The 19,099-nt window shown below is 44.6% G+C and overlaps 1 protein-coding gene across 7 annotated transcripts in view; it reads left to right on the top strand.

The window, feature by feature from the left end:
- The window catches only part of LOC147031033 (SID1 transmembrane family member 2-like), a 76,331-nt gene that overhangs the window by 17,399 nt on the left and 39,833 nt on the right, over positions 1–19,099 (top strand). For all 7 annotated transcript variants that reach the window (XR_015056635.1, XR_015056637.1, XR_015056636.1 and 4 more), the window contains exons 8-10: positions 808–873; positions 9,437–9,530; positions 13,214–13,260. Coding sequence is in view for 4 of the 7 variants with exons in the window: in XM_085875706.1 (XP_085731832.1) it covers positions 808–873; positions 9,437–9,530; positions 13,214–13,260 (207 nt within the window). In the remaining 3 variants the exon portion in view is untranslated. The remainder of the gene's footprint in view (positions 1–807; positions 874–9,436; positions 9,531–13,213; positions 13,261–19,099) is intronic.

The following is a 19,099-nucleotide window of genomic DNA, read 5'->3' as shown; positions in this document are numbered from 1 at the left end:
CGTCTCTCTCTCTCCCTCGTCTCTCTCTCCCTCGTCTCTCTCTCTCCCTCGTCTCTCTCTCCCTCGTCTCTCTCTCTCCCTCGTCTCTCTCTCTCCCTCGTCTCTCTCTCTCCCTCGTCTCTCTCTCTCCCTCGTCTCTCTCTCTCCCTCGTCTCTCTCTCCCTCGTCTCTCTCTCCCTCGTCTCTCTCTCCCTCGTCTCTCTCTCCCTCGTCTCTCTCTCCCTCGTCTCTCTCTCCCTCGTCTCTCTCTCCCTCGTCTCTCTCCCCCTCCTCCCTCTCTCCCTCGTCTCTCTCTCCCTCGTCTCTCTCTCCCTAGTCTCTCTCTCCCTTGTCTCTCTCTCCCTTCTCTCCTCTCCTCTCCTCTCTCTTCTCCTCTCCTCTCTCTTCTCCTCTCCTCTCTCTTCTCTTCTCTTCTCCTCTCTCTTCTCTTCTCCTCTCTCTTCTCTTCTCCTCTCTCTTCTCTTCTCCTCTCTCTTCTCTTCTCCTCTCTCTTCTCTTCTCCTCTCTCTTCTCTTCTCCTCTCTCTTCTCTTCTCCTCTCTCTTCTCTTCTCCTCTCTCTTCTCTTCTCCTCTCTCTTTCTCCTCTCTCTTTCTTCTCGCTCTCGCTCTCTTTCTCCTCTCTCTCGTCCCATCCTTGGCAAAACTGCATAAATTGTGAATTCCTTTATTCTTTCATTTTTCTGTCACAACTGTTTAAGATGATGTCCCTGCTGGCCATCCAATTGTTGCACACACCTATCTTTAATCAATAATCGTGGTGAAAACGTGTACCTTATTGGGTGCTGAGTGTGTACTATTTCTGTCCAGAGGAAGTGGTGGACACTGACCATCGAGTGAAAGAGCTGGAGGTTGAAATCACAAAAACCATCTCACGTGAGTTCCCAGAAGGACAGTGAGGGGATTGATTGAATGGGATGGATGTTAGAATGGTCGATTGTGTCATTTGTTCCCCCTGATTTGTTCCCTCTCTCTCCCTCCCCTCCCCCTCCCATCAATCATAATGTATTCCACTGCTCATCTATCTTTGACACAGTCTTTTGGCAACCACTGACACTGCCACTCTTCAATCCATATAATCTACATCTGACTCTTGCATGCAATTCTTATTTTAATGGAGAAAATGTGGATGTCACTCAAACTTAAAAATAGGACTATCTGGATCAGGAGCAGCAGTCACACAAACCCCCTGCAGACCCTTTTAGACCCTGAATTTTTTTTTAATGCCGTGAACAAACTTTGGCACATCAAGGGTGATGAAGGTTGTGGTCAAGTTTTGTCGAAGTCGTGTGTGTAGCTTCGGAGAAGAGAGGAAATACTGTTGTTGATTTGGCGGCACTTAACAACACTGCCGTCTCAGGGGTTATAACGCCGGCTAGTTCGGCACAGGTCTCGGGTCACGCTCCTCAGATCACGACACCAAAGTACCCCTGTGCCTTGCCAGTTGGGGATATACACCCCGGCTACAGACTGGGTTTGATCAGAGACCAAGCGAAGTCTGCCGCAGTCTGTAGCCAGTTTAGTTTTAAATACAAATCGAGCGATTGTTCTTCAGTGCGACACGAATAAATTCAGGGTGGCAAATTTCGTATGAATCAGCCAGATTTATTGAGGAAGCATCGGGGGACACGACACAAGCAAAGCATTCACGATAACGTTATCATTCATCTATAACCCGTCCTTATCTAGGCAGCTACGGATACGGGTTTCGAAGGGGGCCCTAGCAAAATGTACCTTAGGCCAGGACAACATGCATACAAGAAACGGAGTACTTGGTGGTGCCTCATGGACGAGAGGAAAAGTGTCAAAGGCATGAATGCGGCTCGTGACAATTTGTTAGGGTTAGGGTTAGGGTTAGGGTTATGATGTTAGGGTTAGAGACAGTTGATGAAGGTTGTGGTCAGGTTTCATCGAAGTCGTGTGTGTAGTTTCAGAGAAGAGAGAAAACACCTATTTTGGGGGTCAAATCCCTCAAGTAGTCCCCTTTAATGAGTGAAGATTTTTATGCAGTCGATAAACTTCGGTCCATCATGGGTGATGAAGGTTGTGGTAGTTTCATCAAAATTGTGTGTGTGTGGTTTTGGAGAAGAGAGCAAATACCTATTTTGCGGAGGTCAAAAAAAACCCCGTAGACCCCTTTTCATGAGCACAGATTTTGATGCGGTCAATACACCTTCGGTAGGCATCAGATATGAAGCTTGTGGCCAAGTTTCATCAAAAACGTTTGGTTCAAGCAATAATGACTGAAGTGTTTACAACTCACTCACTCACTTACTCACCTACGGATACTGCTCAATTGCAGAAGCTCACCTGACTGAAGTCCAGGTGAGCTAAAAATTGACATGTAGTGGAAATAGCACCCCCTTTGGTTGTAGCCGGTATTGCAAATCATTTTCCTTTATCTTTTGATCGGAAGTACGATTTGTTGTGATCCAATAAAATTTCTTTCAAAAATTATAAAGTCAATTACTAAGAATATTCCGCAGCACATTGACCACCGAAGGTGGGTTGAGAAGGGTACTCCCACCTGGAGGGCAGGAGTGCCTGCTAGTATCGCTAATCATTCAGCAATTGGTTCACTTTGTCTCTGTCTGTGTGTCTGTCTGTCTTTCTGTCTGTCTGAATACAAACCTCAGTTTATGATCGAGGAACAACTTAATTCAAATTGAATGTTATATTTTGATCTTCAATCGAAACATGATTCAGAAAACAAACCTGCAGATTATTATCTGTACTTTGGCTGTAAATTCCTCCCGATTGTGCATGTGCAGAGGAGTGAGATAAAAGTTTTCACTGTCTGCTTGTCTGACAGTGAAATAAAATTAAAAATCATTCCAAAGAGGAAATTTACTGTTTTTAAGGACGTCATAAAGGACATAAACAACACGCACGAAGACAGAATGTAATGTGTGAAATAAGGTGGTGTAAAAGATGGTGCATCAACGACAGTAAACATCCGAAAAGTTATTCAACTTTTAAAATCTTTATTTCATTACCTCTTTTATATCACTATTTTATATCACATTACCTCTTTTATATCACATCCTTTTTTATCACTATCGGAGTATACAGAGGCAAGTTAAGAAAATTACTCTGTAAGCCAAAAGAGAGGATGAGAAGGACATGGCTAAGAATATTAAGTATAACAGCAAGGCTTTCTTTAAGTATATCAGGCGAAAAGAACAGGTTAGGACCAGTGTGGGCCCATTGAGGAATTGCACCGGGAGAGTGGTTGGTGAGGAAAGTGAGATGGCAGACTTATTAAACAGGTATATTGCTTCAACTTTTACACAAGAACGGTCAGGAGAATTGCCAAGAGCGGAGAGTATCTATCAAGGAGGTGAGGAAGGGCTTTTACATAAGATCCAGGTTGGAGTGGAGGAAGCGAAGGAACAGCTCGGTAATCTAAGAGAAGATATGGCTCCGGGTCCAGATAATATTGTTACGGCTGTGGAAATTCGCAGAACACCATAAAGGTCCTTTGTTCAGTTAGATCGATATCTCTGTGTTCTTTTAGACTTCCCCACTGTTGTTTAATGGGCTTTATTCGTGAAACAGGGCTGTGATCCTTTGAGATAGCCGTTTTTCTTTACTATTGTTATTTTGGACCAACCACGTTTCAACCACCACAACCACCTTCACAACGCCACCATCACAACAATCACGATCGCCTCAACCACCAACCACACCTAACCACATTCCCTACTACACCAACTGCCAATCCCCCTTCTCCACACACCCTGCGGCAACCCTCTCCGCTCATAAAAACCGTCTCTACAAAGCGAAAGGAACAAGGGATTCCGAGAACGCCAAGGAAAAAGAACAAGGTATATCAGTGGCGCGCGGATTTTCCTGCCTGTTTTCCCGCGCACCGCAAAGGGGAGATCGTTCGTCATTGGTCGGTTCATAGGAGTGAGGCGCTGGAAATGGGTAATGGCTCCTTTCTGGAAGCTTCCCGCAGGAGCTGGAAGGAGGGCGGAGCGAGGCATTGGAACTGAGGAACGCCTCCTTTCTCGAAGCTTCCCAGATGAGCTCGAAGGAGGGCGGAGCAAGAAGCCAGGAGGAATATAAGGGCATGCGGGACGCCAAGGAGTGAGTGTTGGTGGTTTCTTCTGGTGGTCTTCTTGGTCGGGATCTTAGGCTCGTGGTGGCATGTCTGTGGAGAAGCGATCCGTGGAACGACCCGTTCGTCGGAGCTTGCAGTCGGTGGGGAGTCCGGGCATGGCACCAGAGATGTGGACTGGAGGCGCTGCTCTGCCAGCTCTGTGGCGCAGACCTTCACGTCCGAGTGAAGAGCGCCGGAGAGAGCTCGCCGGCCCCGTGGAAGGCCCGAGTGAGCCGTGGCTATCCTAGCTGCCATGGGGACAGACGTCGCGACTCGCCCATCAAGGCACCATGAGGGTGCAAGTAACCTGCAACGGTCTCGTGGGGCCCGTTCGGTCACCAAGGCTCCACGGTATAAAGGTCTACGGACCCTGTCTGACTCCCTTGTCTTTGAGGGTGGTCTTTTCTTTTGAATGAATGTTGGTGGCGCCGTCTCTAAGTAGAACTGTGTAAGTGCTTGTAAATGATAATTGCTGAGAGATGGTCGTAGTGCTTTCACCTTGCTCGTGTATTTGCCCCCGTCCCGTGCATGATTGTTTTACTGCATACGTGTTTTCATTGCTTTGCCTGTATACGTGTTTAGTAATAAATGTGCTGATTTAAATGTTAAACCCGTTCATCGTGTCCTCTTTCCCTTATTGGAATGCCATCTCGTATTGCGGAATATTAGTTGGGTTTTAAATACCCGTTAAATAGAATCGGATCCGGAGAGGTTGGGCGATAATACCCGCTCGGTTATCACTGAAGAACGGAACGGACTGCTTGAGCGGAACGTGTCCAAGCCGACCTGCATCGAGGTACGGTCTCCCGGTAGGCTACCCGTGCGTGTGCTTAGGTATATCGATATTCAGCGATTGACCCTATTTTGCGCGGGTAGAAAATTGGCTCGGCCGTGGTGGGATTAAGAACCCACCCGTGACAGGGTTCCGGCGTTGTTCCGGAAGGTCACCACTGAATTGTCCGTCCGGTGGGCGACGCGGCTGCTATTAGAAAAACGATATCGATCGCACACCGGTGGGCGCGAATTCGTAACAATATTTAACCGAGAGTGTTGATGGAGATGGCTGAGCAGGAAAGCGAGATGTTAATGGATATTTTCAATAATTCCCTGGAGTCAGGACAGGTACCGGAGGATTGGAGAGTAGCAAATGCAACATCATTATTTAAGAAAGGATCCAGAGAATAATTGAGAAACTATAGATCTGTAAGTTTGACTTCAGTTGTGGGGAAGGTGTTGGAGACGTTAATTAAGGACCAGATGAGGAACCATTTAAATAAATACAAACTCATTCAAAGTCGTCAGCATGGGTTTACCAAAGGTAGTTCCTGTTTAACAAATCTTTTAGAGTTCTATGAGGCAGTGTCTGATTGGGTGGATGAGGGAAAGGCAGTGTATATAGTATAACTCGACTTCAAGAAGGCATTTGATAAGGTACCACATTGGAGGTTGTGAGCCAAAGTGAGGGCTTGTGGAGTGGTGGTCAGGTCGCTAATTGGATTGCAAACTAGCTTTGTGATAGGAAGCAAATCGCTTCAGACATGAAATCCTTCCTCTTCTCCAATGGCTTGATTTCCAATCATCAATTTGGTTTCAGACCAGGTCACTCTACCCTGGATATGCTGCTACTGCTCTCCCATCAATGGATGGAGGTCCTCAATGCCAGACAGGAAATCCGAGCCGTATCCCTGGACATATCACGTGCTTTTGACACAGTCTGGCACCCTGCCCTACTCACCAAACTCTCTTCCCATGGTATTCAAGGCCATCTCCACTCATGGCTCGCAGACTTCCTCTCCTGTCGCAGTCAACGTGTGGCCCTAAATGGAGTTCTTTCATCCCCTCTTCCTGTGCAGGCTGGAGTTCCTCAAGGTAGCGTTCTGGGCCCTGTTCTTTTTCTGGTTTTCATCAATGATCTCTCGGACTCTCTGGAAAATCCTCTATTTCTCTTTGCCGACGACTCCACCCTCTGCCGTACCATCTGTCATCCCTCAGACCGGCAAGCAGCAGCTTCTTCGCTCACTGCAGATCTGGATAAAATCACAAACTGGTCCAACACGTGGAACATGTCTTTCAATCCAGACAAATCTCACACTCTCACTATGTCTCTTCGCAAGGACCGTTTACAAAACCCACCCATCCACTTTCTCAACAATCCTCTGGAAGAAGTCTTTTCTTTCAAGCTTCTGGGTCTCACTATCTGCCATGACCTTTCCTGGGAAAGTCACATTTCCAACCTTGCCTCAAAAGCCAGTCGCCGACTGGGAATCCTCCGTCGTGCAAAGTCCTTCCTCGGCCCTCTTGAGCTCCTGACCACTTACAAAGCTTTTGTCCGTAGCCTGATGGAGTACTGCTCTCCCCTCTGGGCTGGTGCTCCTGCCTCCAACCTTTCTCGACTTCACGCTGTCGAAACCAGGGCTTTTAAGATCATTGGCATCTCCCGCAATGAAGCTGAGTCTTTGGGCGTCTCACTCAATCACCGCAGGTTGGTCGGTGGTCTTTCTGTCTTCTACCGACTCCTCTCCAGCCTTGCCCCCCTGCTCTCTCTGCGATTTGTCCCAACCACATTTCCACAGGGCGCTCAAGGTCCGCCAACAACCCCCTTCTGGTAAAACTACCAAAATCACGAATCACTGCTCATCTTCACTCTTTCATTCCTCTTTTTTCCCGCCTTTGGAATAAACTTCCTCACTCTATTCTTTCCCATTCTTCCCTCCAGGCTTTCAAAACAGCTGTTCACCACCACCTCTTATCTTCCCCCATCCAAATCCTCGATCTTTTCTACCCCCAATAATCCACCCAAGCCCACTTCCTTCAATTCTCCTGCTTTCCTTCCTGAAAGTCCCTGTAATGTCCATCTTCTCTTCGCCATGTTCCCCGTCCCATCCCCATCCCTCTCCCTTCCACAGTTCACCTAATGTGTCTGTTCCCCAATGTTTTGTCCCTTCCACTCCCGCCCCTCTTGTCTCATGCCTCCTTACTGTGAGTTGTGTGTTAGCTCTCATACGAGCCTCGACCAAGGTATACAAAAAAAAAAAAAAGAGTGGCTGTGAGTGGGAGGATATCTTGCTCGGAGAATGTAAGTAGTGGGGTCCCTCAGGATCAGGACTCGGAACATTAATATTCATTATTTCCATCAACGATTTGGATAATGGGGTGAAGAGTAATCTTTCCAAATTTGCAGAGACGCAAAGCTTCGAAGAAAGGTGGAGCGCAGAGGGGGTGGTGATCAGGTTCAGGAAAGTATCGATACTTGTATAGATTGGGCAGAAGATTGGCAGATGGAATTTAACCTGAGCAAGTGTAAGGTGTTAGGGATGGGAAAGAATAATGAAAATAGAGATTACATGATGCAAGTGGTAATGTTGGAGCGTGTCACACAGGAGAAGGATCTGGGGGTGGTAATAGATATGGGAGGTAAGCATTCAGCACAATGCCAGACAGCTATAGGTAGAGCAAATAGGGTTTTAGGTTGTATTCAGTGGGGGATCATTTATAAATCTAAAGAGGTGGTGTTAGCATTGTACAGGAATTTTGTGAGGGCCACGTCTAGAATATTGTGTGCTGTTTTGGTCACCACAGTTCAGGAAGGATATATATGCCATGGAGAGGGTTCAGCGCAGGGTTACTAGATTGGTTCCAGGAGCGGCTGAAGGAGACAGGTTATACACCAGAAAGAAGGCGGTTCTGAGTAGATATGATAGAGATGTTTAAGATAATGAAATGTATGGATAAAATAAGTGCAGATGAATTATTCAACAGAGTTGATCAGGGGCCTGAGAGTAAAGAAGAGCAGAGTTGAGACGGTAGTAAGGTAAGGGGACTTTTACTCAGAGAGAAGTTAATGCATGGAATGGCCTCCCTGGAAAGGTAGTGGCAGCAGAAACAGTAGATAAGTTTAAATTGGAATGAGATAGGTACCTGGAAGTTATGGAGATAGAGGGGTATCGGGATGTTGACAGGACTTTTAGGTAGTTTGAACATTGATTGTGTACGGAGTGCTGTTGGTGGGGTCTCGTCAAGGAGTGTTGTGTGGTTGATGTTGTGTGTTTCTAACGAAGCCCATGCCCCCTCCCCTAAGGAGAACAAGAAGAAAAAAAAAATACATAAACTTAAAATAATTCTAAAATTTGCATTTTCTTCCTTGGATCTTGTGTTGATAAATTAGTATGGTGTTCATGCAGGCATGATGGGCTGAATGGCCTCCACCTGTGTCTGATTTCCTTGTATTTCCACCACCAAAGGTGGAAGGAGGAAATGTTTTCACCCCTGTCTGTCTGTCTGTCTGTCTGTCTGTCTGTCTGTTTGTCTGTTTGTGTGCAGGATATCTCAAAAAGTTGTGGACAGATTTGGATGAAATTTGTTGGTTAGGTTGGGTGTGTGACAAGGATGAATTGATTCGATTTTCATGAAGATCCGGATCCGACTACTAGAATTTTTTCAGTGATTCTTCTCCATTGAGAGATCGGGCCAAAAACTATATATATGGCCCGATATCTCAAAAAGTCGTGCACGGATTCGGATGAAACTTGGTGGACAGGTTGGGTGTGTGACAAGGAAGAATTGATTCAATTTTGGTGAAGTTTCGGATCCGGATATGAGAGTTATTTAATTTTTAACGTGGATCTTCATCGTTGGGAGAAACGGCCAAATACGATATATAGCTGATATTTCAAAAATGTGTTGGGCCCGATATGTTCTCCTGGATCAGGCAATACGGTGGCGGTATGCGCTCTACCGAGTACCATTCAATTGGATTATATACTTGAACACTTTAGAACACTTTAGCACTTTCAAAATCCTTTCATTTAGCAGGACTTTCAAAACCCTTTCCTGTGTGGATGCGTTTCAAAAAATTGACATTTTATGAAAAGACATTATTCAGATACAATTTTTTTTCCCGTATACTTCACGTTATTGCGGGAGAATGTGTTGCCAGGGAAAAAAAAAACTTTTTGGTCACCCTAACTTAACTTAACCTTCACTAACGTATACCAAAGTACACTTCACCACGGGGTGAAACACATGTCGCTGGGAGATAAAGTGATGCGGCATCCACTGAGCGCTTTCCATGTTGTCTGCTCTCCATAAGCGGGTCGCTTCTACACTGGCAGATGGTGCGCTATTGTATTTTTAAATATTGCAAGGCACACTATATTACTGTACTTAAAAAATTTCAAACGACCTTATATCGGACTCGCGTGACTTAAATCTACTATTGTCCCATAATGTGTTAATGACCTTCTTTCGAAACGACGCAAATCAAATCGATGTAAGTTGGTGACTTTATGCAAATATATCATTCCTTTCTCCTCCTCCAACCCTCTCCCCATTCAGATAAGGTGTACATGTATGCCATCGTGTTCTGCTGCACCCTCTTCCTGCCCTTCTACCTTGTTGCCTTTGTATGGATGTGCATCCGACAGTGGAGGTGAGACCCCATTTCTTCATCACACTTTGTTCCTTCTCCATCACAAACTAATCTTCATACTGTTCCATTCCCTTCTCAACTCAATTTGTCACTTATAATCTGTTTTTCATACTTTGGTGAAGGCTTTTTAAACGATTTTTTTTAAAAACCACCTTCCAGTGTTTAACTTTTCAAAAACTGAAGGCAAGTAATTTATTCGGTAAGTCTGGAATGATGATCGTGTCCACTGCTCAGATAGTGAACAGGAAATGCCGTTTTTGAGGGACGTAGATGAAGACTGGATTACTTTATTGAATTATTTATTAACCTCCGCCATCGAAGATGGCCGGAGGTTACTGTTTTCACCTCTGTCTGTTTGTTTGTTTGTTTGTTTGTGAACAGTATTACGGAAAAACTCCTGGACGGGTTTCGACGAAACTTGGGGGGGGATTAGGTATGGTCCAAGGATCATGCCATTAGATTTTGTACTTGGTCCAAAGTCCAATATGGCCACTATGGCGGCCATTTTGAAAAAATATTTGAATTCTTGTTTTTGCATTTCTACATGTTTTAAGTGATTTCCAACCAAAAATAAATAAATTTGTTAGAGAAAAAAAAAACTAAATTTTGCAACTTTTTTTTTCAAAAAAAATTCGATTTTATTTGAAAAATATTTGAATTTTTGTTTTTGCATTTCTTCATGTTTTAAGTGATTTCCAACCAAAAAGAAATAAATTTGTCAGAGAAAAAAAAAAAAAAATTTTCAACTTTTTTTTCAAAAAAATTTCGATTTTTTTTTTTTTTTTTTTTGGCATTTCTACATGCGCGTCGATCTAGTTTAGTTTATTCAATCGTGGTTCAGTAGAGTGCGATCCGTTTTGACCTACAATGAATAGGATATCAGGTTCACTTAAGTTACCCAGCAGTATTGGCGGCGGAGGTTTTGCACTCTACCGAGTGCTCCCCCTCTAGTTTTCCTCTGTTTTTAACCTCCAAGTCCACCTGAAGGGCAGCTTCCACCTCCACCCAGCATGAGAATAAATTGTGGATGCGGAAATGACGGAAGACTGATAAAGCTAGATGCAAGTACCACCCTAGCATAAAGGTGGCCTGCTTTGAGATGCATAAATATAGGGTGAGGTCAAATTTCTGCAGAAGCTTGAGGTCTTCAGCAAGCTTAGATAGGGAACAGAACATGATCTAGTTTTATTTTTTGCACTTGGACATAACTGCCATTCTGTGACATCTGCTGGAGGTGGAAAAAAAAATAAATGAAAAGGTGAATGCGAATGATTGGTACGGGGCCATGCTTCATGTGTGCACATCAGAAAAGGGATTAAAATTAATATATATTTGAATTTGTCTCGAGTTATCTTACCTTTAATTGAACATAGAATGACTCAACCTTTTGGGCAGCAACACGTGCGCAATTGAGACATGCCTCTGCTGACCTTTCACAAGAGTGAAGAAAATAATTCTAACCCCCCCCCTCCGCCTCCCCCTTATCAACCCGAATGAGGAAGCGGGCAAACCAGACAACAAATCAAAGCCGTGTCCCTGAACCTCAAGGTCGTGACTTTCGTCCCTTTACACATAAAATCAGACGGCTTACTGTCAAATTCGACAACTTTGTCAGACCGTCCCAAAGACGAGTTGGGCACTCCAGTCGAGTCTGTTTATCTTGCGGCATACTATGCGCGGTGCTGGAAAAAAATCACACTCAGGAGCGAGCACGGATAACTTTTGGATAATACACGATAAAGGTACAATATCAACATGTGGTTAAATTAGATGTAGGAATGTCATGGTTAGGTTAGACAACTGTGTCGAGCTGTGCTTGAGGGTGCTTGGGGTATAATGTTAAAATTGCTCTTTGTGTGGAATCACTGACCGAAACACATGCACCGGCACACAAACCGATTACAATGTCCTCTCCCATCCCTTTGGGAACAGACAAGGCTAATTATCACTCTGGGACAATGGTGAGCAAAATAGGTCAGTAAAATGGAAAATATCTTGTTTGGTTAAAGTAGCAAAGAAACAATTGATCAATGAAAGTTCAAACAGCCAGGCAGTGAAAAAGCACAAGCCTCAGGCATCCGATGATGCGGTTTGTCAAACCCTGCTCTCTCTAGCTTCAGAAAGCACAAGTAGCAGCATGTTTATACTTTTCTGCTTAATAGTCTCTTCCATGCTTACAGCATGCTGATCTAAGAACACTTTTGCTATATTTTATGAAATCACTAGCAGGGATGTTGCCCAGTGCTGTTGGCATTTTGAAGTAATGCAATTTTGTTTTTTGTTGTGGAGGCCTAAAACTCTTTTGGGGTGGGGGGGGGGGGGCAAAGGAATGGGGTCGGGGATAATTTAATATTAACTTTCATTTAGCTACAAAGGTTAAGGCACGATAGAGCGATTTTTAATTATTATTATTATGATTATTTGTTTTTTTTTACCAAAACTTTTTTGTCCTCATACACTGTAGAATATGATGATGATGAACCTCTGAAAGTTTGACAAAGATCTGTTTGGCCGTCTCTAAGAAACATTGCGACACAGACAAACACATCGACAGACATCTCTCATGTAGTATAAATTGGGTGGGGTGTGGGTGTGGTAGTCCCAATATCATGGAATCTTCATTATACCAATGGTCCACAGAACGTATCAATTAATTATTATGAGATTCTATCAAATGTAAATTACATTGAAAGACAACTCACTGAATCATGATGGACCGTCGCTTATAAAGAGAAAAGCTTTTCTTGAGCCTTATATCCTGCTTGTTGGCACGGCCCTCCACATGGAAGGATGGATGATCACTCAAAATGCGGATATACTGTTCGACCCTCTTCAAATTGACTTCCAGATCTCGTACTGAGTTGTGGTATTTGCTGCTTTGCTCGCATATTTGGCCGTGATGGATTCTCCAACATCACCTTTTACTCTTTTGTCTCTGCCTGGACGAGTAGAGCATGACATCGTCCTCCAGTTTAAAGTCTGCCGTCTCACTCACTTTTATTGTCCCAAAATGCTGGTCACGTCGAGTGTGCCATCACTCCGATAAAGTACAATGTCTGCTATAAATCAGATTATCATGGGCACCAAAGTATAGGTAGTCTTGGAAACAGGAGTGGAGGAGGGTGTTTTCCCATTTTTCGAGTCAATGTGATGTGACGAAGTAAGATTGTGAGGGTCTCAGAGAAAACATTTGCTCAAAGATGAAAATTGAGTGATTTATGAGGATAGTCGAGGGACAGTGGTAGGTTTGGGAAAGAGCGCAACAAGGTTAATAACAGAGCCACAATTTGTTTGTTTTCATAAACACCTGTTGTTTCATTAAACATCAGATTTCAAATTGAAATTTTTACTTTAAAACGAGTATTTTAAGCAAGGATAAATAAAAGAAAAAATTCCGTTTTTATATCCTCATCTTGAGGTGGACAACAACTTGAATTTTAAAATGAATCTAATCTTTGGGAAAACACATGCGTGATCAAAAGGTAATATGCCATGTTGTATTGTTTATATCTCCTCCGGTAGTCGGACTGGTGACGGGTGTCCATATTATGAAGTTCTTATGCCTACATTTGCTGAAAATGAAGTGTAAACTCGATGAACAAACGGAAATGGAGCTCAGCCAAAATGTTTCTGATTGTACTGAAACGTCTCCTTTTTCCTCCATTTTGATCATGTTTTTACAGGACACGTCCACAGCGCCAACTTGATTTGTGCAATGTGGAAGAACAAAGTACGTTTATCCTTCTTTATTTTTATTTTTACACATTTTTTGTTTACTGATTTCTCTTCCTTCATCTCCACTGACCTTCCTCTTTTAATAAATAAACAAGCAGTCATAGACTGGTACTTAGGAAATCGTCAACTTGACCTCTGACCTTGTCTAATAAAAGCTGCCTCGAGAGAAGGTAGCGACGCAAACCAGAAGTTTCTACGATGATTCTGTACCAAACCATCAAAAATCGTAACGTCGACTGAAGCAAAAATCTGCATTTCTCCACGCAATTATTTAATATTATTTTATCAAAGTCACAAAACCGTAATATTCGGCCATCCACCAACAATCCTTACATAATCCAACGGCTTAGCGAGTCAGGCATGCGACGATAACCTTTATTGGGATAAAAAAAATGACTTTTAAACACCATCTTTATCAAAAACACCGTCAGCGCGCACACGGAAAACCTTTACGTGACTCAACGACGCCTCTGCTCGAGCGCGCTGCACCACGTGACGAGCCGTGACGTGGCGAGTGAAATATTTTTTATACAATCTTAAAACGTCTCCAAAACATCCGATTTTTACCAGAATTTCGACAACCGAGTTTTAAGCGTCCAAAGCGATCGCAAAAACCGAAGACAAAATTAAAATCGAAGTTAAAACGAACTCGTAATGTCGACCGAAGCAAAAATACTCCATTTCTCCACATGAATTTACGGAATTATGCTTGACCTTACCGTGACCTTGACCTTTGACCGATTTTGACCAAAATCTAATCAGCGCAAGCCATCACCCTCCTGAATCATGTGGTGTAATTTGACATTGGTAGCTTCTTCTGTTCTCGAGTTATCGTGCCTACAAACAAACAAACACACAAACACACACAAACAAACAAACACACAGAGGACAGAAGTCATCAATATACTTACGAAATCTTTAGATTTCGTAAGTAATAAACCCTTTCTTGTGTTATTTCAAGCCTCGTGAATCCACTCATTTTATCACATTTTTTATAGGCTTGTGATGATTTGGCACTTGTAAAAGTCGTGCACTTGTTTTAGGAAGCTGGAGATGTCCTGTATTGCATTTTGAAAAGAGTAGGTCCTTGTGTGCCAGTGCCCTCATGAAATATAAGTTTTTATGTGGCATTGTACTTGAACACTTAAACGAATTGTTATCAATTTGTTTATTCAGATCTATCGTGAAAGTTTTTTAATTGACTTCTTCATCGTGGTATATCAATGTAGACTGCTTAGAGGCGAGTGAGCATACCTCTCGACCATCCTGCCACCCCTTATTTTATTGTGCAAGGCTGTCTGCTGAAATTGATGAGACATGACGTACAATTTGGTGATTTTTGCGATTTCTTGATTTGGTACTTTAGCAATGTATTCTGATGTCTTTATTACTCTCATTAGTTCTAAAAATGCTTGAGGATGAAAAGTATGGCTTTCAAAAAGGCTTACAACTTCACTGTATGACTTCACGTTATAGTAGCTTTTCAGCATATCATTTTATTCACATTTGATACAACAGCCATTGTTTTCCCCATGCCATCCCTACAAATGGAGTACTAGCGTACTCCAGTGATGAGTGGAGGGGGGAGGGGTGGTGGGGGATGTTGTAAACTTACTGAACCGGAGAGTGCAGTGCCACACAAAGATACGGTACTGAATAAAGAGGATGCAGTATCCAGCAGGGTCAAGAGGGTCGGGTCAGGTGCAGCACCGAACGATGAAGATGTTTTCTCAACGAGGTGGAGGACATTGGAATGTAGCGAACGAGGAGGGTCTCATACACCTCTACGAAGGATATTCAAAATGCACTCTGAATGGTGTACAATGACGTCCTTGAAACACCATTTTGTTCTTTTCTATTTACAGGCATATATGTCGAGTAAGATTGTTATTTTTTTACGAACTTTATAACTTATATCTCCTTCATTGAAAAGTATAAATATACTTTTTCGATTGAAATAAATTACATCTTTGAGTAAAATCTTTGAAATACAACCCCTCCAAGGTCTTACATGTTTACTGACTCGAGGTGAAACGTAGCTCATTACAGCATGGTCTTGAGATCCACCACATTGAATACCCTCCTACAGATTTGGTCCTTTTATCATCATGAACCTCAAGCGTTAAGGGAATGCGGTTCGTTCGTCACATGTACCCTCTGTCCTTGTGCTTGTCCGCATGTAGTTGAGCAAATTGCTCCATATAAAGACCGCGTCTTGTTTGCTACATTCTGTAAGGCTCGCATCCTTAACACACCTCTATCGCATCACAGCACCACTGGAAATGTTCTCAAGTTTATGGCTCTGAGTCACCACAGGAAGCTCATAGATTTTACGGCAGTGTGTGCTCAAACGAAGAGTGAATTTTATGACTGTTTCTCCATGCGCATGCATAAATAGCATTAAGCAGCTACACACACACACACATATATATATATATATATATATATATATATTTTTTTGTTACGAATCTGGAAGCCATTGCACACAGACAGACAGCGGTCCCCGGAGCTCAGTTATTTCGATAAGTATGTGTTTATTGTTAGAATCCCTTCTTCTGTCTAATGGGAATTTCGTGTGTGCGCTATGAGTTTTTTTTTTTTTTTTTTTAGTTAGGTTTTTATACAACAGCTACAACGACAACAACAGCATGCCGTCCTGCACTTGACCCGGTCGCCATTACGCACGTGTTTTTGGCTGAGGACGTGGGCGGAGCATTCGTCGCCTCGGGTCAAAGCTCCGCTCCAAGGAGGAGCAGAGCGTTTCCTCCAGCCAATGAGCGGAGGGCGAGCACCACATGCGCGCCCAAGCCAATCGGGAGGCCACCACGAGTCGCCTGACAACCCACCGTCCAATCAGCAGGCGAGTGGTGGGGAGAAGAAGCCCCTCCCTCCTAAAGAGGAGGAGTGTGGTTGTCTGGACCGTTGTGGCCACACAAAGTTTCGGAGTCGTTGTGGCCACACAAAGCGGACAGGTACTCCAGCCCGGCTTGACCGAAATAGATCCACGAGGTCCAGTTATTGTGTGTGTGTGTGTGTGTGTGTGTGTGTGTCCATCCATGGACCCAGTCTGTTAAGTAGAATTGTGTAAGTGCTTTCCTTTGCTTGTACATTGCCTGCCTTTTACTCGTGATAACTCTGCTCTGTGTTCCGTTCCCCGATTATTATTGTAAAATAAATTCCCTGTTAAATGTTCAATCGCGTTTTCTGTGCTTTCCTCCATTGGCCTAGCATAGTGCGGGTTTGAGAATTAGCAAGGCCGTTCGTGCCGTAAATTGTTCATTTGGTCCGGCGCGGCTTTGGTAACTTCCGCTCGATTACGCCGGATCCGAGTCGGTGATAGCGACTTGATTTGGACAAAGTCGGCCGAGGGTGTGGGTTCCCCGGTAGTTGGACGACGTGGGTATTTAGGTATATTGAAATTGGGCAATTAACCCTACCCCACGCTGTCGAAATATTGGTGACCATGGTCTGCTAAGGGACCCGTGACCTTTGGAGTTATCCAAGATTTATGAGCTAAATTCCGGGTGTTCGGTGGGAGACGACTCCACTGCTCCACCAAGTGGTCGTTTATCGCCACCGAACCCCGGCCCACAAATATATATATATATATATATATATATATATATATATATATATATATATATATATATATATATATATATATATATATATATATATATATATATCTTGTGGGCCGGGGGTCAGTGAGAAGACCACCAGGGGGTGGAAGCTATCTCGGGTTCCCACCAGACTCCCCGGAATTGCAGGCCGTGGCACACAGATAATTCCGTGACGCGGCGGGTCACTAACTGATCATGAATGCCTGTAACTCAACCACGTGACTTAGGGTCCTCTGTCTAGTTCATCCGGTTGCCTAAAAAATAACCACGTGATGTAATTACCCGGGGATGCGCCCTCGGTACGCCTTGTCTGAACCGGATCACTTTAACGGATCAGATGCAGCTGAGCGACACTGCTAAGGACGTACCGGCTAAAAAGGAACGGATCATTGGGAATAAAGTCCCGGCTAAGTTAGGATATGGACCATGCTGGATCAATGAAAGAACAGACAAAAACGAGCTGGGAACATTTCTACAAGGAGATTTTTTTACAAGCAGGTGAAGAAAACTATGTGGCACAGTGAATAAGCAGAGACAGGAAGAAATGTGAGAGTTGTGGCAATATACAAGCAACTTACAAAAGCAGACACAGAGCAGAGTTATCCCGATATAATTATTGTACAATGTTAACTTAAGTGAGGACAGGCTCCAGGACACACACACACACATGAAGAGAAAAAGAGGAGAGGAGATGAGGCTAACGGTCTCTCAATACCTTGCACGATTGCCCGACCACGCCACCAATACGTTATGGGGGGATTCTCCGCTGGGCAATACCTCCCTGACAGCTGGCGCTTCGTGGCACTTCGTGCAGCTAGCGTCGGTCCAGAGAATGAGATGTGACCGTCGGGCGTGAAGGGAAGGACTTGGTTGGAGTCAGAAGCCAATGGGTGGAGAGAGACAATGAGGTGGTGAAGAAGGCGGAGTCAGCAGGTGAATTGGTAAAGAAGGGTGGAGCCAGCAGGTGAATGGATTGGTTGTCAATCCCAAGCCAGACAGAATGAGTCGACTGGAATGATGGGCAGGAATGACGAGCAGAAACAACGAGCAGGAACAAGCACACTGGAACTAGCAGACAGGAGCAATGAGCAGGAACGGCGACAACTAGCAGCTCTGCGACCTGTTCTTTTATAGATCCCGTGGTGCGGGCGGGGGTAACTACCCGAAGCAATGTGTCATGATCCTAATCTGGCGCTCTGATTGGGCTCCGGCCAGCACACGGGCTGGGCGCCATGACTGGAAGCGGCTCCACTTTACTCCCGGCCAGATGGTTCCGAGCTGCGGAATCGTCTCGCTCTGAGCACCGTGATATGAATCTCCCTGCACCGAACCCCGTGCCATGCCCCAGCGACCCACAGTTGGTGCTGGTCAATGTGCCTGCTCCTTGTTGCGCCACGTGGCCCGAGCGATCCGGCCACACAGCATGACTCTGCCTGGTAGCAGCTGCATTGAGGCGGAGGTGCGGGAGGATGTCTGCCTTCCACGGGAGACATTTGTGGCCGCCGTGGCGAGCAAAGACCGACAGTAAGACGTTATTGTAAACCCATGTGCAGACCCGACCAAACGTGTGTTATTCGTGCCCCGTTCTGTACGATGATAAAGTATCACGGGTTGCGCGCAAGTCCACCATTGTTCACGTGGTCAGCGCGCTGGTTGGCTCGCCATCGAGCATGCCACGTACAGTGCGCGCGGGTCCGCCATTGTTCACGTGGTCAGCACGCGGGTCCACCCGCCATCGAGCATGCCTCGTACAGTGCGCGCGGGTCTGCCATTGTATACGTGGTCAGCGCGCGGGTCCTTCCACCATTAAGCATCGTGTTCGCAGTTATGAGAGGTGGGGGGATGCACGGTGCCAGTCCTGATCTGTGTCAGGGAATTGAGGGAAAGGATTGGAGATAATTATAAATGGAGTGGTGGAAAGGGCGTGGTCGTGTGCGTTTTACAAGTTGCCAGCACTTAGGGTGCCGTTTCTTCCATCTCCTCGGTATGTGTTTGGAAATTATCACTGCACGTGTGTTTGCCAGGCTGTGATTTCTGCAGAGGGGTGTCCGGCGTAATGCCTGCTTGGCCTTCGCTGAGGACCCATCTCACAGCGAAGTGCGCACGTGGCTGGGATTTAACTCAGGAATAAGAGTAGAAGAGTCAAAAAAAGAATAGGAATGAGTGCAGATATTTAATCAGACCAAGCTATGAAGTTTACACAATGCACTGTCC

The sequence above is a fragment of the Eptatretus burgeri genome, chromosome 3, assembly GCF_056783735.1.
Source record: "Eptatretus burgeri isolate ZD-2024b chromosome 3, Ebu_testis_v1, whole genome shotgun sequence".
Classification (NCBI taxonomy): Eukaryota; Metazoa; Chordata; class Myxini; order Myxiniformes; family Myxinidae; genus Eptatretus; species Eptatretus burgeri.
The sequence above is the reverse complement of the archived record's forward strand: the minus strand, read 5'-3'. Positions and strand labels throughout refer to the sequence as shown.